This window comes from Cygnus olor, chromosome 14 (genome assembly GCF_009769625.2).
Source record: "Cygnus olor isolate bCygOlo1 chromosome 14, bCygOlo1.pri.v2, whole genome shotgun sequence".
In the NCBI taxonomy this organism is placed as follows: Eukaryota; Metazoa; Chordata; class Aves; order Anseriformes; family Anatidae; genus Cygnus; species Cygnus olor.
In genome coordinates, this window is record NC_049182.1 from 14,579,296 (window position 1) to 14,601,334 (window position 22,039).

The 22,039-nt window shown below is 50.4% G+C and overlaps 1 protein-coding gene across 6 annotated transcripts in view; it reads right to left on the reverse strand.

Annotated features, from left to right (window-relative positions):
- The window catches only part of KCNIP1 (potassium voltage-gated channel interacting protein 1), a 376,078-nt gene that overhangs the window by 227,511 nt on the left and 126,528 nt on the right, over positions 1 to 22,039 (reverse strand). For 2 of the 6 annotated variants that reach the window (XM_040573628.1, XM_040573624.1), the window contains exon 1: positions 12,101 to 12,395. The exons of the other annotated variants lie outside the window; for them this stretch is intronic. In XM_040573628.1, coding sequence (XP_040429562.1) covers positions 12,101 to 12,161 — 61 coding nt within the window. In that variant the 5' untranslated portion in view covers positions 12,162 to 12,395. Of the gene's footprint in view, positions 1 to 12,100; positions 12,396 to 22,039 lie in introns of those variants that run through there. 6 annotated transcript variants of the gene reach the window in all.

Below are 22,039 nucleotides of genomic sequence, written 5' to 3' on the forward strand. Positions count from 1 at the left end.
CGATACATTTTTCTGATCTGTATTAATAGTTCAAAAAGGACAAAACCCTGCCCTACTTCTGCCTGCCACCCTCGCCCAGGAGGAGGACGCCCTGTCTGGCTTTGAAGGAGCCCCGGGCCTCGTGGAGGCTGCTCTCAACCCAAATATATTTCTCCCCCACCAGCAAGGACCGCACTGTTGGCTGCTTTACATTCTCTTCCTTGCTTTCCAGCCAGTGCTCCTGCAACACCCCCGGAGAACCGGGGCTGGCAAATCCCCCCAGCCCTCAACGACGCGGCGGAAGCTGCAGATTGCCTCCCTTCCACTCCTTCAAGTAGGTTATTGCCACGAAGGGGAGCAAGAGCCTGAAAACTGGTGAATTAACCTGCACGTTAATTGTTGCTCTGCCTGCCTGCAACACCAAGGTGCAGAACTCCAGACTAAATGGAAACGGGAGACTCACTGGGGAGAGCTGCAGCTGCGGCAGAGACATGCCCAAACTTCCCAGACTGACCCCGGCTCCGCCAGACCTGAAGCTCCTGGGCCCTCTCCTCGTGCCTTCGAGCTTCCCCCAGCACGAGGGAGGCCCTGTGAAAGGCAGGCTCACATCCTTCATCTACTTGCTGAAGTCTAGAAGCCGAGGCTTAGGGAAAACAAGATGTGTGCCAGCTTGAGATGCTCAAATTGAGAATCCTACATACGCTCCAGCTGGAAGCAAGGAGATTTTGGGGGCTGGATTTCACAAATCTGCATTTTTGTTCAATGGAGGCGCTAAGGGTGACTAATGAGAGCAGTGCAAAAAGAAAGCCACCCAGCCTGTTTGCAGTGTTCCCTGACACCGCCGTGTGTCAGCAGGTTTAGTACCCAGGACTGCTCACTGCGATATCCCTCGTGTCAGCATGCCAGCGACATCCTGTCATGTCAACAGCAAGCTGCGTTATGCTGAACACCAACAGAAAGCAGTAACGCAAGCGATTTCCCTCACATTTCTGAGCATTTTCATTCTGTAACACCTTCTCTCCTATTTCCATCCAATGCACATCTCTGTAACTAAGATGGAGGCAGCAGGGCAGTGAGAGCTCATCGCTGATCTCGAGACTGAACTTATTTACAGGGACTGGAAACCTCTACTGTTGTTGCACTAAATTCTCCTTAATTCTGCAAGTATCTCATGGTTTAGGTTCTCTGCTTCAAAGCTACCAAGGCCTGCAGAGACTCCAAGCATGTGCATCTGCGGCGCGCTCCAGGAGTCTGTCCCAGAAATGCATATGCATGAAACTAAAAACCAAATAGCAAGGGAAAAACATTTTGCTCCCTTCTCTGGAATGCCTGCAATGAAAACAGAGGAGGGGAAGAGACAATTTTGGCAGCTTCCCCGCATTTATGTGAACCATAAAATGCAAATCGACTTGAGGCTCTCTTACTAGTACAATAAATATTCGGTTAACAAATGCATTATTCTCTGGGCACCAGACCTGGAAACCGCCGTAATATTCACTTTGCTAGAATTATTTAAGCTGCTTCCTGCTGCCTTTCGCAGCACAGACACCAGCACCTCCGCTTCCCTCCCCCTGAGCTATTCCCTTTCTGCTGCGGTTCCTTCGCACCTTCTGCAGCAGCAAACGGGTTAAAACCCAACGCATATTTACTGAAAATTGGAGAATCAGGGGACAAGGAAAAATGAGAACAGAAAAGCTCGCATTAGTTCTCCCCGTCACTTAGCTCGAGGCAACTTCACCTCGACTTAGGTGCGCTGCCCCGGATGGGACTAAGGAGAGGTATCAAAGCGCACGGAGCTGTTAACGCACTGCAATTACTGGAGCAGTTACAGCTCAGTCCTGTTGACTCTGCAGAGTATTTCACGGTAACAAACAGATCTCGGGAAGGCGATGCTGACCTCCATGCACACGTGGCCCAGCCCTGCAGCTTCCCAGCCTTCCCTCCCCATCCCCACACCAGGCCCCTTCTCCAGCTACTCACTGCGCCGCGGAAACGTCTCATCTATCCTTCAGGATGTCTCCCTTATTCCTCCTGACTTGGTAGAGATCTGCACAGGCCCCTTCCACATCTGTCTTGTAGGGATGGAGACAGCTCATCTGTTTCACTGCCATGTTATTTAACCTACCAGTATTGCAAGAGTGGCCCTGCCCTGACCTCCTTCAACCAGAAAGGATAAAACTGCTTCATTCTCTGCTGTCCACGTAGGCAGTAAAAGACTCCCTAAACCCAACGGGTGCAGGGGAAATCAACTCTCCCGAGCTGCTGGGAAGAGCCAGACCTCCCACCCCGGGATGGGAAGCAAACCTTTCCCTGCCCGCCCCGAGCACCGCATCACAAAGCTGCTCCAGGTGAACGCCTCACCAACGTTGCTTGGCGTCAGCCTCGCCCCTGGCAGCAGCCACGGGCACCCCGAGCCAAACACCCCGGTCCCAGCAAACCCACGGGACTCAGCTCAGCCGGGGGGGCTCCGCAGGTGCCCCCGTGCTGTCGGACAGCCGCCGGGAAACGGCACCCCAGCAGGGATCGTAATGGAGGGCTTGGACCTCCCGGCCCCTCAACCCCATCAGGTTTGGGACCCATAGCATTCAACAAGACACGGTAAAGCTAAATCCCAGCAAGCAGGTGACGACGAGCAATTAAGACAGCAGAACTGTATGGGTGCGAGCTATTGCACACAGAAGGACAGCACGCTGCTGAGGACGGCCACCGGCACGCTGCAGCTCCGCAGTGGCACCTTCCTCACCCAGCCCAGGCTGCAGCGCTTCTCCTGCCCGGCCCGGCCTTCCCCAGGGGTCTGATTTATAGGGAAATGGAGTTCTTTAAACAGATTGCTTTACATCCCGGCTAATAGGAGAGAAATGCAGCCATTAAGGAAACGGGCACAACTTGCGCGTGCTCTGCGGAGAGGCGCCTCTTCACAGGAACACGGGAAGGTGATGGAAGGCCCTCTGTTTGCTTTGTTTGTTCCTTCAGAAATTCAGGAGAGTTTGAAATGTTCCTGCTGGTGGAAAATATTACTAGATATGCAAAAGCATCTTATAACCGCTTATATTTTTAGTTACCTTTAAACATATAATTTAAGCATCTTAACTGAAAACATGGGGCTTGACCAGAAACCATGCTGAGCGCTGTATGGCACCGGTCTCCAAGCGGGAACACGTCCCTCGGCAGCGACAGGTGCCCACATCAGAGCAGACGCACACAGAGCTGCACCTGCGCCGCTCGGCTCCGGCACCGCTGGAGGCTGAGCAGCAAGGGAGGCGAAAGCAGCAGCCCGGCGGTGAAGGACGCAGCTGGGGCAGGAGATGATCCTGGAGGGCCTGACAGCGGGGCCCCGAGGGCAGCGGGGCGGCGAGTTGCCAACTTCACACGCCAGCAGCATCCAGCGATCACCTGGCTGGTGAAAACAAGGCCAAGGAAGCCATGCGAAGTGCTACAGCTGATGGCATCGCCCAGGAACACCCGGTCGGGATTGTTTGTTTCCTGGCAGGCTGTGGCGAGCCCCGTGCAGCGCAGCGCTCCCTGCTGGGGCCGTTACCGGTGATGGGGCAGCTGCTCGCTGCAGCTTCCTCCCTCCTGCACCGTTGGGTTCCAAATGGCTCAGCACCCTGCTGGAGCAGCTCCCGGGGAGGCTTTGAAGCCGTGGAAAGGAAAGGCACCAGGATGGAGGAGCAGCCTTCCATCCCGGCTCCAAACCTGCTGTGCAAAGACTCACCTGCTGGCCCCGTGGAGAGGAACGGGGCACATGAGATCAGGGCTGTATCCCTGTGCCTCTGTCAGTCTGGCAAGATACACGCCCCCAGGGGGGATTTTCCTCATGCCCCAGTGCAGCTATCTGTCTGGGTGCCTGCAGTCTGGTTAGTTCTGTACGCACAGTGCTGCGAACCAGGCCCTCTGTCAGCTCACGTGTAAAATATCAGACAAGAGCGAGCGCCGCGTTAAAGGGACTCAGGTCCTCGCAAGGGGACGCTTCCAGTCCCCGGCACCCGTACCGCAGCCTGGGGTCACAACTGGCTCTCCCAGAGAAGCACATAAAGGATTGTGCCGGTGCACTTGGGCCTTACTGGGATTAGCAGGCAGAATCCTTCCTGCACTGACAAAAGTTTCCTGCTTCAAATTTTTACTTTCCACATACCGCTTCCCGTTCAAAGGACACCAGGTGAGGGCCCTGAACCGAGAAGAAGAAGACAGCACATGGGGCTGCTGCTCCCTGCTGCATCCCGAGCTTCACCTGCATGGGAAGAAGTGGTTTCCCAAAGGAAAAATCGCCCTTCGCCATGGATGTTTGGTGGCTCCCGACGTTTTGCAGCTAGGAAGCTAACAGCACGAGTCCCATGGTGAGCAAGCTGCAGCAGGGGCCGTGCCAGGGCTCAGCTGACGGTCCCAAACCCCTGGGGCTGCGCAGAGTTATTGCTGGCACAGCCGGTACCGGGGAGCCTGGCCCCATACTGGAGACATGTGAGGTGCAAAGCGTTCAAGTTCAGCTTCTGAAATGGCACCACATCTAACCGGCTAAATGTTGTGAACACGGCTTATTTCATCCACGTCTTCCTGCTCCTAAAATTGACAGGTAGACGAATGGGTTTTGGAGCACTAGGAGCCCGGTGCTCAGCACTGGCCTTGTTCCCTTAATGCCATTCCCCTGCTCGGAGGCAACACTCGCTGCTTCCACCGAGAAGCGTGCGGCCACATCCTGACGGCATCTCTGGGGTTCCCTGGCAGCCTGCGGGGCACCACCCCATTGCACTCTCCGTGAGCTGTTCTCAGCCACCATAGAAGAGGTGCTGTGCCTCCGTTCTGCCTCCTACAGACCACAGCCCTGCCTGGCTACGGCAGTTCGGGTCAGCTGCCCATTCGCTGCCCAAAGAACAAGCTCGGGGGGAGGAGAGCTTTCCTGGAGCAAGAGAAAAGCAAACACTGGTGTGTGCGAAGAGTGGCGGGTGTTGAGCATGTCAAGAAAGTAATGTTTGCGTTGAGGAAATCCAAACAGCTGCAGCAGAGCTATGCAGGATCTCCCCCTTAGTAGGGGACGGGTCTGTCATCCCCCTCACATCTGCCCCAAAGCCCCATCGCACCACGGGCTGGCTGCACCAGCTCCCAGCTCCCAACTGCTCCGCCTCGGACGGGGTGAGGCTGGATGCGGACCCAAGTTGAGGACGGCAAACAAGCAGGTACCTGAGCTTTCTGCATCACCATCCCTTCATGTTCTCTGCATAATGCTTTTTAATAGGAATCACAGCACACAAACACCCAGGGCCCTCCTGGCGCGATGAAGGAAGCGCTTGAATGGTTCTGCTGCTCGCAGCCTCTCTAACAGCACCAGGCGCTGCAAGCCAGCAAAGTGTTCTGAGAGTCGTGGGGTGGGACCACAATTCATATAAATCTTAATTACTGAAATATTTCAGTTCGAAAAATATTTCACTTCATTGCTGAAAACTATTGTAAATCTTCAAGGTTTGTACTAAAGCTTAAATATCAAAACAAACATTGTGATTGGGGAAGAATGCTAGGTTTGTAAGTGGGGAAATGCAACATTTTTCTTTTTTCTCCTCATTTGACCAACATTAGCATGACCTAATAACTTACTTCGGTTGACCTAGATCCACATTTCATATGTTTTTCCTCAAAGAATTTGCAGAACCCTGTCTGACTCCAGTTTAAAAATGTGTCGACATTAGCCACCGTGAGGCTGAGAGTGGGCCAAAACCTGTGCTCAATATTAAGCCCCAAGCTTTCACATCTACATAGTTAAATATTTCCACTCAAAATCAAAGTGCTTCTCACTGCTCGTTCCAGCTGTCGCACAGACACCCAGTAATTCACACTGGAAGAACTGGTGAGGATAAAGGTTGGATAAAGATCACCAAGGCTGCACATCTTAGCTTGGAAAATATTGCCTATTTCACTCCTCTGGATTACTAAGAAACAAAAAAAGTTCAAAGTGCTGCAGTCTACTGCCATGCAAAGCCACTGTCTCTAATCAGCTCTTTTGCAGTGGGATTTTCAAGGCTCTGCGTGGCTGCACTGCATTTGAGTGGCCCAAAGTAACCGTGCCCAAAGGCAGGGAACAAGCACACGCGTGTAACGCACCACACTGTACAACGCACTACGGCATGTGCTTCCCTCCACCCACTGCTCTTTACACCATACCTCCAAGCTGGGCACACTACAGCATTGCAGGCAGGCACTGGACGCCTGTGGGAAGCAATCAGGGACACGCAGAGTTTAATTTAATGTAATCAGGGCTATCCGCCCTTAAGACCAGCTATTTGGGATCACTGTCCCTGGCTGCCAGGAGCTGAGTTTATAGGGAAGCAAACAGGAAACAGTGAGAGAAGGCTCTTAGAGCAAGCCACTGAACCAGAGCTGAAGAAATGGGGGCTGCACGCTGGGGGAGCAGAGCCAAGAAGCAGTCGCAGGTCTGGACGCCCTACCTAGGCTGGGGTCCCGCAGCTCCCAGCGAAGCAGGGTACTCTGATGAACGCATATTGATCATCAGGATTTTTCCAAATTGTTTCTGAGTGCTTACATCACACAGTTTTGTTACTGAGTGCTGCTTTAAACACTTGTTACAAAGATAATTCGGTGGAAAAAGCTGCTGCTACCAAACCCTCAGCTTTCAGCACAATGACTGCATACCTGACCTGCCCGTCGGGCTGCAGCAGGTGATGACCAGAAAAGACCGGTGAGACAAAATGCTGTGTCAGCACAGTCTATTGGCCCTGGGGCACAGCGAAGAGAAGCGAAACCAGGCAGTTCTTTCATTCCCTCCAGCACCTGCAGCACAGGGCTGCCGAGCACAGAACGGAGCTGCCCCTGCTCGAGGAGGTAAACGGGAGGGAAACGTAGACCTTTCCCCGTTAGTAAAACACCCAGGACCCATGGCTGCTCAGTCCAGGTCTTTGGGTCACACACCTTCAACCCCAGCAGCAGCAGGCTGTCGAGTTTCTCGCAGAAACAGAAGCAAGAGAAAGGCAACTTTCAAAGCTTTTCTTTCTGCCCAACCTGAACAGACTTCCGAGGGATAAAGACAAGTCTGTTGCTGCTCTCAGACAAATTTCAAAGGCCCATTGAGCATAAAGCTGCTGCAAACAGCTTACCAAAACTTACTTTGTAATGGTACATACCAGGCAAAGTAAATGTCAGGGCAGCTCCCCTACCCAGATCCATCACTCCACTTGGCAGCTGCAGGTGTAGGGCTGCACAGGACCAAGTCCCCGCACCATCACTGAACCCATTGTTCTCCCTCTGGCAAGGAACCAGGTTAGTCTAATGCAGGGACCTGAAACAGCATCCCCATGGGCAGGAATCCTAGGACTGAAGTCAGATATTCTCAACTGACTTGTTGAGCAACGTTTAATGGTTTCCTGGTAAGTAAGGCAGAGAAAAATATGGCTGGTGAGACACTGAATCTGATGCCTTTGGACAGTGAGCCATATCAAATCAACCTTCACTTCAAAACTAATTCAAAATTGGTCACCAGAAAAATGGCACATCTATTCAACTGCCATCTTAATGAAGTGAATTCATGCTGTTAGCTCTTGCAAAACTCACCTATAGCTATCCTCTCAGTTATCCTCTTGATAGCTTGGTGTAGGATCAAAATACGGTTACTCGCGTTCAGCAACACCGGTGCTTTCTGCTGGTGTAACCAGGGTAAGAGCTGGGGCCTGCAGCCTATGGCCAACAAGATTCAGGTACTGGGAAATATCTGAGTTATATTTCACTTTCTTTGGGGATGGGAGTGAGAAAAGAAAGAGCAAACACAGCTAATCCCTTACTCTTCGACTGGTCTCTTCTATTGGAATTGAATTTGCCCACAAGTGGAAGTGCAAACATCCCCGCCGCACGCGGGGAGTACGGCAGGCAGTCGAAACAAGAAATTCACCCTGCTTGAACAATCTGCTAATCTGAACGTTTCCATGACAAATATGGAAAGGGCTGATTCTAGGCACCAATTTGGTTACGATTGGCTGCAGACTGTACAAATACATGAGAAATCTCTATTTCGGCAGCTAGCTGAAAACAGAGAATGCATTTGTGCGGTGCGTTATCTGCTGTGCTGGCCCTCTGCTTTTTAGCATTGCTTGTCGGTTTGATGGTGTTTTTTTTTTTTTTCTTTTCTTTTTTTCCCCTAACTCATTTACTGTTTTATTACTTATGTTTGCTGGAGGATATACAAGCAACTTGAAATTCTCATGTCCATCTTAATCTTGTATCTAGTGCTAACTGCCAATGTACTAGGAGCAGGCCGGGCAGTCCTCCGGGCATCGCCGGGGTTTGGTGCACACTGAGTTCAGTGGCTCTTACCACCCCCAGCATCCCCAAACCTTCCACCTTGGAGTTTGGAAGGTGGCAGCAATGCCAGCGTGGGGAGGACATGCTGGTGGCTCATGGCCAACTCGTCCCCCAGGACCTCAGCCTGGCCCCACTGGGCCCCACGAAGGCTGCAATGCTTCATCAATCCAATGACACAAGAGAAGCAAGAAGACTTGGGAGAAAGAGGTGCTACCTTTTATTAGGCCAACTTAAAAAGCTGGAAAAGTCAGACAAGAAGAAACCCAACAGTGAATGAAATTAAAATGCCACCAGTTTTGGAGGTCAGAGGAAATAACTTCTAAGGAAACGTACAAATCCATGGAACTGCTGCGAGCCCCTATCGAAGCAAACGTCACAAATCTCATAGACAATCTAGAGACACTCCTGCAACCAGGGAAAGCTTCTGCAGCTCTGCTGATAGGAACACAAGTCCTGGAAGCAGAAATCTTTATCCCACAGGAAAGGCCACATGGCTCATAACCTGTCTAGACAAAACACCCCATTATATTGAATTAATTTGTCATGTTCAAGCCAAAGGCACGAGCTCCTTTACAAACAACACTGTCCACTCCAGGAGAAAAGGTCTTATGCTTGAAGGATCACTGCTCTTGACCTGAAGGCAGTTTCCACCACCTTTACTGATTCAGAGTCCCCATTTCCATTAAAGCAAGGAATAAATCTTGTACTTTTGAGCTGTGCTATGAAAACCCTTACTGCTCCCAGCTGCAATGACCAAATGAGCCAGCAGTCCCACAGCCACAGTCCCGAACAAAGTGCACGGGGCAGCAGCTCAAGTGAAGTATTCTCCTGTGCCAAAATTTGATGGGCTCAGCAGAGAGCACCTCAGCCCCCTTTGCCAGCACCCACCACCTGCCCATGGACATCAGCCCTTCTTGGAAAACTCTGGGCTTTGGACATCACCTGCTTCTTTCACCTGTTCTTAAACCAGGACACACGTATGTGTTTTGCTTTTAGTGTATTACACCAAAACAGCCTAAGACACACGTGGGAGCTGCTTAGCTAGACAAGGCTACACAAATGGTCTTCAAGCTACTTAGAAGAGCACACATTTACTAAGATTACAGAGTATTTGCAGAGGTGTGGATCTAGCCCTGTTACAATGGTTTCTTCAGGCTCTCATTTTTGCAGCAGTATTTAGTTCCTAGATAAATCCTGAAATATTCAAATAAACACATGGGTAAACATACTAAAACCAAACACTAGATAACAGGGAATGAAACAGTGGAATAGCTAACAAACACTTCCCCTACTAAAAGATGGACACAGCGATATCCAAGGGAGCAGTTATACGTGGGCACCGCTGGCACCATGACACGGCAGAGAAGGCAGGGCGCAGTGCGGGCAGCACGAGCAAGCCTGCCCTGCTGCTCATGCTTGGGATAGCACATCCCAAGTGTCACAGCCAGCCCGGGGCTCCCCAGTGCAAGGACACGGGGACACAGGAGCATGGGCCAGCCGGGGCCACCAGGATGGTCAGGGGTTGAAAGAAGTTGTCTACAGACCTCCAGAGGTCCCTTCCAACCTGATGCATTCTCTGAGTCTATGTGGTCTGCAGAAAACAAGAGTCTCTGGAAAAGCCAGTGCCTAAACTCATCCTGATCATATTTTAACCACTTCCACCAATCTGAACAGGGGAAGGGACTGGTTTTCTTGAAGGGAACCTTTGCAAGTGAAGGGACAGGTGGGCAACACTACAGCATCCATCACGCTATACCTAAACTGAAACCAGAGGCATAGTGGTGATGGACTTATTCTGTTGAGCTCACAGGCAAAGAACTGCACTCAAACCCAGCACGTTATTGTTTGGTTGTCGAGAAGCTGAAGTGCCCACATCCAGCATAAAATATACCAGGCAGCCCGGAGGCACATGCAGCACACGTCTCGGCCTCTCCTGGAGATCTGGGACCTCCTCTGGGTACCGGGTCTAGAGGAACATCTGCAGCTGGCTGAAGTTGGCTGAAACCAGCAGTGCTGCTCTGTAAAGCTCCTGTCGGCCAGGAAAATAGTGACTAAAAGGTGTGAAATTCTCTACTGGCTTTGAAAGTATCCTGGAAAATCAAAGGAATTTCTTCCAACTTTCTCGCTCCAACCAAGTGTCCTACTAATCAGCAACAACACACAGATAACACATCAGAGCCAAGAGGAGATAACTCCTGGAACACGGGTTTTGATAAATATAGCTGAACAACCACTGCCAGCAGGCATCAGCAAGATTGAATCCCCCTGTAAATGGTAAAACGTGTGACCAGATGCTGGGTTTTTACTGCTCACGAACTCCAACAATAAGCAATTTCCTCCATCCACTAGAGAGTAGAGCCAATCTCACGACAACAAAGTAGTAGGGAATGGATACATTCAGCCAAAAATGAGCTACGCTTAGCGTAAACCAGACGCAGCCTGCAGATTTCTGAGAAGGGCATGGGATGCTCCGTGGTGTCACGGTGGCCGACATGCCCATGGCACTGAGCTCAGCCACCTCGCCGTGCCTCAGCGCGACCCCGGCGGCGACACGTGCGACGCGGTGCATAGACAACCGTACTGCTCGGCTTGTAGCACAGACAGTACCAAACATCCCAGGCAGCTGTACAATTGTGGTTGCATTATAAATAGCACAAAAAAATGAACTGTAAAGCAGGCACACACGCACTGCTGTAAATTGTACCCTGCCAGGTCAACCGCTTGCCTCGCACCAGGAACATGGAATTTTACACCTGCTCACAAACTTAGGTGATCAAACCCCTTGCACAGCCCTTCTCCATTTCTCCTCACAGCAATTACTTGATGTTTGAGATTTCCTCAGACTTTTTTTCTTTTAAATTGATAGAAAATCCATACCAACTTTCAATTAAAAAGCATACGTACAGCTGAGCAACGGACCCAGTGGAAATAGAGACCTACCCGAAAAATACTGGCAGACTGGTAAATGCAGACGCTCTGGCAGGCAACATTTCCAAATAGCAGAAAGACTTGCCAAAGTTCCAGGGTCTGCCTTTTTGTCGCTTTCTAAACAATACTCATTCTGTATTGTACAGATGAGCCCCCCACAGTGCTTTCAACTTTCTGCTCAGCAGCACCCTGGAATTTCTGAATTAACCCTGAAAGAAATGGAGCAGAGCTCAAGCAAATACTACACAAACCAGACCTCTTGAAAAATCAGCATTTTGCAGCCAGCATTTATGGACTTAAGGATTAAAATCCCTGCGATTGCTGCTTGCTTTCTCATGCTTTTCATGAGCTTCTCCTCCTCCCCTTCCTTCTGAAGATATCCTAATATTTTTTTCCTCTTGACAATCTTCATAAAACACACATCATTAGCACTGCACACTTGGTGTTGGATTACTGAATATACAACACTGCCTCTAACAATACTTTCGCAGAAAGAAACCACAAGGTAGTGGGAAGGATTTGCCGTGTGGCTACATGTTATTCCCTCCTCAGTGGATTTACAAAGCATGGGATTTGGGAATAAACAGGTCTCTTCTGCAAGTGCTCTGCATATGGAGCCACTGAGTTTCTCCTCCTCGTACATGCCTGGGTGAAGGATTACAGATTTCAGATGGTTTTCACCTCCAAAGCCCCTCCACAGCAATATCCTCATACCCACTCATTTCCTCCACCACCTCACATCCCACTCGCCTCTCCTCTGCAAATTACACCTCACATAAACACTGCTGGGCTACTCGCAAGTGGCACATGTTCATTTTCTCCTCCCTTCCCAATATACATTTTTCTCCTAGCAAATATACAGAAGAGGCAAGAAAAGCAAAACAGGAGGTCTTACCTTTTGATGGTCTTCTTTGTTTTGTTTGTAGAGAGGAGAACGTACCCATTACAGCACCCATCGCAAGAGCTACTTGTGAGTTTTTGGGGAGGATTTATTTTGGCTGGGGTTTTTCCGATTCTTCTCACTCCCCCCTCTCCCACTGCCAGCGAACAAAATCTATGTGAAATGCCCACCAGAACAAAACAAAATAGAGGAAGTCAAGAGAAGAAAGAAAAGAAGAAAGGAGGAGGGAAAAAGCAAAGCACTGCAGCTCGGCGTTCAGCAAGCGTTAAGCTTTGAGGGCTTTTTTTTTTTTTTTTTCTTTTTTTTTTTAAGTCAACACACATGCACTGACTCACAGCCGGCTGCACTGTTATTATTCAAAACAGCTCCCCATCAAAATTTAAATGCTAGGTAGATTCCCTCAGACCAGAGCTGGCAGCAGATGCATCAAAATATTTACTGGAGCACAGCCACATAAACACACAGGCTAATTCTTCCTCCCGTTCCCTTATGGCTCCAACCAGCAGCCTGGAGGTCTACGGGGAGAGCGTCAATGCATCTCTTCCAGCGAATGCTAAAGCAGAGTCCTGGAGACATGGTGAGGGGCGCGGGGGGAGCCAGGGCTTTGGGCTCAGCACCAATTCTGAATGAATGGGACCCTTCCGCGCGGGAAGCGCCGGCGAGCCAGCCGTCAAAGCCCCAGCTGCCTGGGCTGCGTGCTCTGCTAATTAAGAGTCTGACAGAAAGGTAGGAGCTGGCGATCTCTAACGATGGTCTCCAGAGCTAGAGTCGAGGATTAAAAAAATAAAGAGCTATGTGGGAAAACGGATAGAGCCTTCCTCCACTATCCCTTTGCTTTGCACACTTTCTCGCACACCAGAGGCACGCACAATGTTGTCAATAACTTATTTCCCTGCGAAGTACGGACACATCCCTTTGAGGGATTTTAAAGCAGTGAACTGATGAAACAAAACCCTGCAAACAACTGGTGGCTCAAAGGAGTTGGACAATTCCCTGGGTTTTATTCAGTTGGTATTTGAACATACCTGTTATACACCTCATTATGTTTTCTCAGAAGGTGGGGACAGGAGGGGCTCGGGTAGGGAAGGAGTTAAAGGCAGCGAGGCAGCTGTCAGAACCAGAATTAATTTGCTCGTTGCTCACGGTGAGTTCGATTAAGGCAGCATCTGTGTATTTGTCTGAAGAACCTCGTTCCCACACCAGAGACCAAAGCACGTCTCTCAACAGGTTTCCTCTAACTTTAGAGGACAATTTTATCAAATTCATCCTCCAGAGCCCCAAAACCAGAAGCTGCAAAGCTCCACTCTCCCCGGAGAGAAGCCTTGCGCTGCCTCCTGCTCTCACACGGCCAGCAACGCTCTCCTGGCATGCACAGGTGCATTTACCTCCCTTGTGCATATCAGCAAATAGCTTTCACGTAGTTTCCACTTGCAAAAGACTACAGCATTGCACAAGATGCATTTTGTTTCCCTGTTTTACAACTCAATATACAGCAATCGGACTTCTTCTGAGGATCCATCTCACTCGGATGCCCAAGTCCCAAACCAAAACCCAGCAGCTTTGTAGCAAAGCGCCTTGGTCACCACGGGGCAGGGTGGCCTGGATGGGGCTATGTCCCCCCCAGGCTGGCCGCCTTCCCTGGCCCCTTGGGCTGGGGGCCTCAGGCTGCCGTCACCTCCCCAGGGCACCCAGCGCCTCCATGGGACTAGGCTGCTTTTTATCTAAACGCACACATCACCTAGTTCATTCATGGTTTGTGTTTACGCAATGAACTATTCGATGGGCTGCAGGACACGTGGAAAACCTCCGTTCTTGGGGTTCCTGCAGGCAGGCAAGGCTGGAGGCTGACCGGAGGTGGCCGACATGGGGGAACCCCAGGGGCGTGGCTGCCACTCGAGTTACGAGGAGATAATGCAGCAAAACCACCCGGAAAGTGGCTTCAGGAGTTGGATCCCACTGGATCCCAGCCACGCAGAGGGAGCTTGGACTGGGAGCGACAGATCTGGCTGCCCATATGGTGAGACACCTAGGAAAAAGTAATTTTGGAAGATAAAATTGCAGCCCTGATGCTGTGCTGTTGTTTACTTGAAGCAGCATGGAATATGGAGGCGGAGGGCAAGTATGGATATTCACTTTTCTTTGAGACTTGAAAGAAAAAGAAAAAAAAAGATTTGTCTTGGCTAGAAACCAATATTGACAGATCCCTATGAAATCATGGGAATAAACCACTACATGCATTTCTGGTTGTATGACTAAAATATGCAAGAACGGGGACAAGAGAAGAGACCGTATCTGTGTCTGGGCAAGCGAGTGGAGTCCCAGACCACGAGTTCACAAGCTGCTGTTTTCTCTCTCACAGCCAAAAATCAGGATCCCTGGGAAACAGAAGCATCATAAACACTAATGAATCAGTGTATGTGACACAGCAAGCAGGAATTTTCTTCTCCAAAGGTGACCATCCAGATTTATCAACCTAGGAGATAACACGTGCTCGAGATGCAGTAAATGCTGATGGCCACCCCTACCCGGGAGCTGAATGTCTTCCACGGTGTTTCCCTACAGGTCAGAGGACAACTGAGCTCCACCTGGGGTGGTGAAATGCCCGGTTCCGGCTGCGCGGGTTGCTCCACCAGCGTCATAAGAGCTGCTATCGTAGGACCAAAAGCAGCTTGGGGGAAGAAGATAACGCACTGCACCAAGCCTGGCTGCACCCCGGTGTTTGTTTCCAGTGCTCGAAGTCAGGAGCCAGGCTCCAGAGCTCCGCTGCCTGCTCCCCAGCGCAGGCTGACACCTAAGGCTGCAGGGATTTTGGCTCCTTCCTGGCCCAATCTGCCTGCAATCCTCCAGCACCTGCCTGCACAGCTGGATGCACACTGACTTCGTGCTTTACCTCTGCCTAAACCCACCCACGGTTCCCCAGGATAGTTTCCCAGAGGGCCGGGGCCCAACCCCAGTGGACAGGCGCTGGGCCAACCGAGGACGTGGCCATACACATTGTGCCAAACCCAAACCAAGGCTGCAGGGCTGACGTGTCCCACGGCACACTGCTAATTATCACCATTGGCTGCCAGCAATTAAACCCCATTCCTTCACTGTACCATTGCTGCATACCGCACAGTACCGTTCAGCAGCTCCCATACAGGTACGTGTAGCAGCTCCCCGCAGGGAGCGGCACGGCACTGCTGCAGGTCGGCCCCACAGGAACTGGGGCAGGATGGAGCTGGGTCACACTTGTGGTAGACCTGTCCTGGCTATGCATCTCTGGTGTTCCTGCGGTATGTGTAGCAATGAAGATGGAGACGGTGGGGTTCTTCCACCAGGCAGAAATTTGGACCAGGATGAACCACCTTCTCTAAGCACGGTACCAGGGCCACATCCTTTGGCTTATCAACTGCCTTCTCTGAAATACCCAGGTTTTAAACCCCCGGTCATCAGTGAAATGCGTTCTTGATGGTTTTCTTTTTTTTCTTTTTTTTTTTTTTTTTTCTTTTGGTCTCCCAAAGGACAGCACTGTCTAACAGCATTTGTCTAACAGCAACCCAAAATCAGCAAAGTGCCTGTTTAGGGCAAGCCCTTGTCCTTCATTCTGCAGCTCTTCACTTGGAGTGGTCTGCTTTAAGTAAGTTCTGCTTTAAAAAGCCTAAAAAAGATGAACATTACTAATTCCTTTTCCCTTCTGGGTATTTTAGGTATGAGAACTAAGCAGTGCTGACCGGAGTTGCTTTCTATATAAAATTTCAGGAATTTCACCTCTCATATCCCAGTAACTAGAACTTGTCCCAGGGAAACGTTTAACATCTAACCAATGAAGAGTACTTCAGCTAAAGCAGAGGGCATTTTCTGCCTGCCTGGGCAGCTCCGTTTGGCTTTAGCCTATCCACAGCCAGAGCCCTTTGGGCGAGCAGCAGAGAACATGCGAGGAGCAGCCAGGGAGCTGGGCTGCCGCATGAGCTCTGGTACAGAAACGCCAGGACTCCTGCTTTCAGTGGTGCCCACTGAGCTGAGCTTGGACAGATGTTCGCAGTTTGGACCCCCCGACACCAGCCCAGTTACCCCTCTGGCCCAAAACCTCCTCCGGGCACGGGTCCCCAGCAGCACAGGCGCTCCTGTGGGTTCCTCCACAAGGCTGGGCAGCTGGGGGGAGCAGGAGATGGGAATCGTGCGTCGATCGGCTGGGCAGTCATCTGGCAGCCCCCTTGCAGATGCTGCCTGCGCACCGCGAGAGCTGCCCGGGGGCTTTTGCCCTCTCCTCCAGCTCTCTCTGGTTTTTAAAACACGAGACGTGGAGAATTGGCTATCTGGGAGGAAAAAAAAATCAAAAGCAAGAGGAGAAATGTTCCTTTCCTAAGAGGATGAAATGAGAGTTTCTGTTGCTTAGCAAATTTTTAACCAGTTGCTGCCCTCGGCTTTCTGTGCCAGCACATCCTCTGCCGAGCGCGCCGCCTGACCCCAAGCCCAGGGCTCCCCAGACCAGAACCCAGGGCAATTCAGACATGGCCCAGAGGTGCAAATGCTGAGCATCTCTCTGAACTTCACTGGACCCTGGAGAGGAGGAAGAAACCACCACCACTGATTGGGACCATGTGCACAGAGCGTGGGATGCTGACAGCCCCCGTAATGCAGCCCCCCCAAGGGACGCCTTAGGGCTCGGAGGAGCAGGAGAAGGGGGAGTGTACCACATCTGCTACAGTGGTGGTCTTTCTTTTCCTTATCTTTATTTCTCTGCAATTATTAAAAATACTTCCTTGATTAGACTGCTAAGGCTTCAATTCCACTACCCAGAACGTATAAAGTGTGTGTTAACGAGAAATACGTTATCACTAGCTGCCTGAAGTTGTCCCAGCTTGAAGCAGGAAGACAGAAAGCTAAGAGACGTTCTTCCACCAAACCCAGCCATCCCAAAGACCAAGAGGGGAACCTGGGAGCAGTGTGGGATGACCTGCTCTGCCCCTGGGAAACCAGTTCAATCACAGACAGACCAAGATGGGGTCATTTTTTGCTGGTCTATACTTGTAAAACGTATTTGGAGACCTTTGGGGATCCTTCACTTGCCTTTTTGTCAATATAAGGATGTACTGGGTCTTCCTACTCTAGATTTTCAGTAGGAATTTACCATGCATGTTGTTGGCTTTTTTTTTTTCTCCCCCAAACCTATTTTTTATTTTTTTAAGAAATGTTTCTTCCAGACCAGCAGCAACGCAAGACGAGTCTAAATTCACCCTCTTCTCCTCCACTCATGAGCAATTATAATAAACGGGGATGTTTTCAAAGAACTCATTTTGCTCTCTGTAAGGACAAGGCAGCAGAACAGCTATTAAAAGATTCATTACTGCACCTCCACAGGCCCAAAGCAAATTCTCCTGCTAGTTAGTTTTGCCAGATCTCAAAAGGTAGAGGTCCTCCCTTTCATTTTGATGGAAATGTATTTTTTATGACATGAAAGCCAGTGAATAATAATGCCGAGAAATCAGATGGAATAGGTGAGGCTTGAAGCTTGGGGATCATCTAGATTTCCATGTAAATATGGCACTGACAAAAGTAACTGAAGTGTTAGAAAGCCACCTGCTTTCCAGACTAGAGCAAATAAAGCTACGCAAAACCAAATTTAAAAAATAAAAATAAAAATGCTACTGTCACCTAATGCCACCGAACGGAGAACACAAAGCCGGGCACCGAGGCTGGAGCAATCGGGGCTGCTCCTCTTCGTTAGGGCCCTGAGAAAGAAAGCAGAGAGCGGGGCTGGCATTTTGCCCCCTGCTGCTCGGAGCAAGCAGCCAAGCCCTTCCCGAAACGCAGAGGGCAGGCGTCCCTGCTCTGCCTCGGTCCCGCTCCTGGAGAGCACCAGGCGAGCTGGGGGCTGCAGAAGAACAACCAGGCCCGCGTGTGTTCTCCAGGAGCAGCGGAACAGAAAGATGGAGGTGCTGTTCTGCCTAGGTGAGGCAGCACAGAAGGGCTGGAAATAAAACTCCATTATTGTCTGTTGGTTCGTCTCGGGTTTAGTAATAAAACGGAGCAGGACTCCGCAGAGCACACCTACTGCTTGCCCTAAGGACGTCACCCTGGCAAACAGAGAGCTGGGGAAGGGAATGCTTCACGTTCCCAGTGACAACTTCAACAAAACGCGAGGCAGATACCGTTTGGTACCTCTGGCTGGATTATTTCTTCTGTAAACAGGGAGAGAATATCCCCAGTACAACATGAACCAGCGTGGGGGAGCGAGGGGAGCGTGGGGCAGGGCCCTGCCAGCAGGCGGTGGTGCTGAGCCCTGCGGGGGTGGCCACCAGACCTCAGGTGCTGGGAGGATTTCACAGAAGCACCCATCGGGAGGGGAGGAAGGCCCGGGGTCAGGCCCGGCACAAGGCTGTGGAGCCGGAGGAGGCCAGGGGAGGCGCTCTGGGGCCGAACTGCGGCCTTCTGCTCGCACGCTGCCCTTACCATAGTGCCTGAGGACGAAGCAGCTCACATCTCAGTAATGAAAACCATCCGTTACCCCATGAAATCTGTTTGAAAATCGTGCCGAGTGAAGCCTTGCCTTTCAACATTATGAAATCCGCACAGGAGAAACTGCAGTGCTGTCTGCGGGAGGAAGGCCTGGGGGACACGGAGGGAGGCTGAGCCCCAGGGCGCCGCACCAAGAAGAGCAGGGTGCTGATGTAAGCCTGGCGTGTCACGGCACCTCTCACAAGGACAACGAGGGCTTCTGAAGGGAATTTTGGTGGTTGGCAGCGACAGAAACCCCCCCAGATTTTTCCTTCTGCAGGAGGGAGGCCAGGGCACAGTGCTGGAGCTGCAGCCTGCCGCGTCCCTCCGAGGCCGATCGAGATGGGCCGACGTGAGGGGCCCACGATAACGCAGCCACCAGGCAGCATCGTGCCACCGTCCCCGCGTGGCACTGGCAGCAGTGACAGTGACCAAACGCTGCTGCTGCTGCTGCTAGAAACTCTGCAACACCGAGCGGCCAGCACCCGGTGCCAGGTGCACGCACAGAACCAGAGCTCACACAGCCTTTTTCCCTTAACATATAAGCATTTGATCACATTGGCAGCCTCTGTGAACGTTGTTCACAGACACATAAGTTGTGACCAAAGGGGAACCGTGTCCCAGCCATGTACGTGGTGACAAGGACACCTCTCCAGCAGCTGGGACAGACAACACCGGTGCTGGGCACGTGCATGCTCCATCATCCCTGTGCACCCAGCATCATCCCCACGCTCTGCAAACGTACAAAATAAGCAGGCTGAGTGACAGACGGGAACTCAAGGCTGTTTTGTTCCCAGGAGCATTAAAGAGAATATGTCAAAACCGTATAAAGAATGTGAACAATAAATGTCAATCTGGGTTAACAGCCAGTTTCGTTTCTTTCTCAGGATAATGGTCCAAGAGGCCTTGTTGAAAGAGAAAAAGCAAATTTTAATTATTCTGTATTTCCACGGATGACTGATAAATTGCCTCCAAACAATTCTACAGTCAACGAGTTTGCTTTAGGGAGGAGAAGAGGGAAGAGCAAACATTCAGATGATCTCAGATCTCTCCTTTCCATTTGCTTTAGAGCACTTCAAGGAAATGTGCCAAACTACCCACATGTAATTCAGGTCACTGAATTCCACAATACCACCGTGGAACTAACGGTGATAGCTAACCATCTATTTCTGTTTCACATTTCACTTCTCACCACAGAGTCTTGTAAAAGAGAGCAAGGGCAGCCATGAGATACCCCCAGGTAAGTTCAGCTCGTGTCGAGTTAAATCACATCAGTGGAGAACCAGCTCAACAAGGCGGCCGTTGCTTTGTGCACCCGCACCGCTTCGCGCCGAATGGGCAGGGATGCACAGCGGGCACAGGGGCTCCCTGGTGACCTTGGGCTCACCCAAAGTCACAACTTGTCATTTTCTCATCATTAACAACAACACGCTTTAACCAAAAGGACACAAAACATTCGCCGCATTGTTTCATGATTTTAGAAGCACGGCTTCCTTAATGAAGATACAGGATTTCATGTTCTGTGTTGCAATCTTCCCTGCTAGAAAAAAACAATAGGACTATTCCCATGAAGTGTTTGCTGTTTGAAGCCGGATAAAACAACCCATTAAAATGGAGATTAGCTTGGCAAATTTCATTAAGATAAGGTGAGCAGCAACACCTCCCAAACTCACAGCATCCTGTGCACCAAACAGCCAGGTTTACGCCTTGGTTCCTTTTCCATCCTCTTAAGTGCACATCTTCTGATGCTCCCTCCACCTGTACAAGCTGCTTGCAGGAAAACGAGTTTCTCTTTGATATAAAGATGCCCCTCAGTACACGAGCATCAGTCTAGCAGATCGCCTGGGAATATTTTGATTCACTGCTAACACGTATTGAACTGCACGAGTTTGATGCGAGATGGAGCAGGCTCTGATGTGCACTGGGCATAAACGGGTTTTGAAGCTGGGATCTGGCATCTGCCTAATAGGCAGCTAACGGCAGATTGTGTCCTACACCCTGCTACAGCTCCAGCAAACCCCCAACGAAAGGAAGGTTAGTAACAAATTTCAGATGCGAGCAGGACAGTGGTTTACCAGCATCTATGCAAGCAATCATGGGGAATCACATCGTCCCTATGGAAACCTCAAGGTCTGTGACATGCACAGTGATTACTGCCAGCAGTTAATACACTGAAGTCATTTACCAAATTAAAATGAAGCCTAAATTGCACCAGAAGGATCAGACTCCAGCTTACATATACAAGTAAATGTAAAATTTACAAGTAAATGTAAATAAAGCAGGATTGGGGGTGACTAAGAATGCAGTCTAATAGCGGGGGATCTTTAGACTGAAACCTCCTTACCACGGGACCCAGGGGCAAAACAGGGTTCGAACAGTGGTGTTCAGAGGGAAAAATTGTTATTTCGTATAGTTCCCAAATAGTTAAAATCACTGATATTTTTCACTTACAGTAAACGCGTCCAGGATTGATGAAATCCTGAAATCACGACGGAAGCCAAACCCTGCGGTCTCCAGCAGCAGCAGCGTTTGCAGCGCTCCCTGAGGACTGGGGATGCTGGCTGACCTCCGACGCTGCTCAGGCCACCCGCTGCCACTGCTCTCCTGCAGGAGCAGGGACAACACCTGCCCAGGGAAGGGTTCAGGCCCACTACTATGGAACAGCAACTTCATGCTCCCTACTTCATGTTCCCACAGCCAGTGCACAGTAAGGGAGCAGCCGACCTTCTTCTGCCAAAGGGAAAGCACAGCCTGGTTGGGAAACAGCCTTTAGAAACGCAGCTAGTTTTCATGTGCATGCTGGTGCATCATCACGTGGAACTACAATGCAAAATTACGATGTGAAAAATATCCAGTTAAGGTACTCCAACTATCATGACAAGTTTGGAGGTCTCGGCGTTTTGCAGTTCTCCCCTGCTTTGGGGGAGTAACAGCAGTGTCCCCGTAACGGGTTTCTCCACACAGTACCGATGTGTATTGCCATCTATAACTCCATCTGAACTTCATTTAAGCAAGAGAACTAAGGTTGCAGCAGATGAAGAATGCTTCCAATAAAGGGACGCACGCCGGTCCTGTAGTGCTGGCTGCTGGACTGAGTTATTGTTATTACAAGTCTATAACAACTTGCGTCTTGAAAGCTGAAGTGCTTCCGAAATCACACCATCAGTGATAGCTGCATTCAAATTCTGTCCAATACAGCAATCAAGATACTCTCTGGTCTCATTAACTAATTAAAACTATTCCAGTTCAAGAGGTACCAGTAGCAGGGTGGACACAGCACCGAGTCCCACTGTTGGCAGCGCCCTGGTGCACACGATAACCCTGACTAAAGCCAATGGACCCAAATTCAGCTTCAGGCCAGAGGGGATTTTATTTTTTATTTTGCCAGTGGGTTTTGCATGTGAAGGAAACTGGAAGGTTATTTTTGCTGTTTTTCTCCCTCTGACAGTGTCC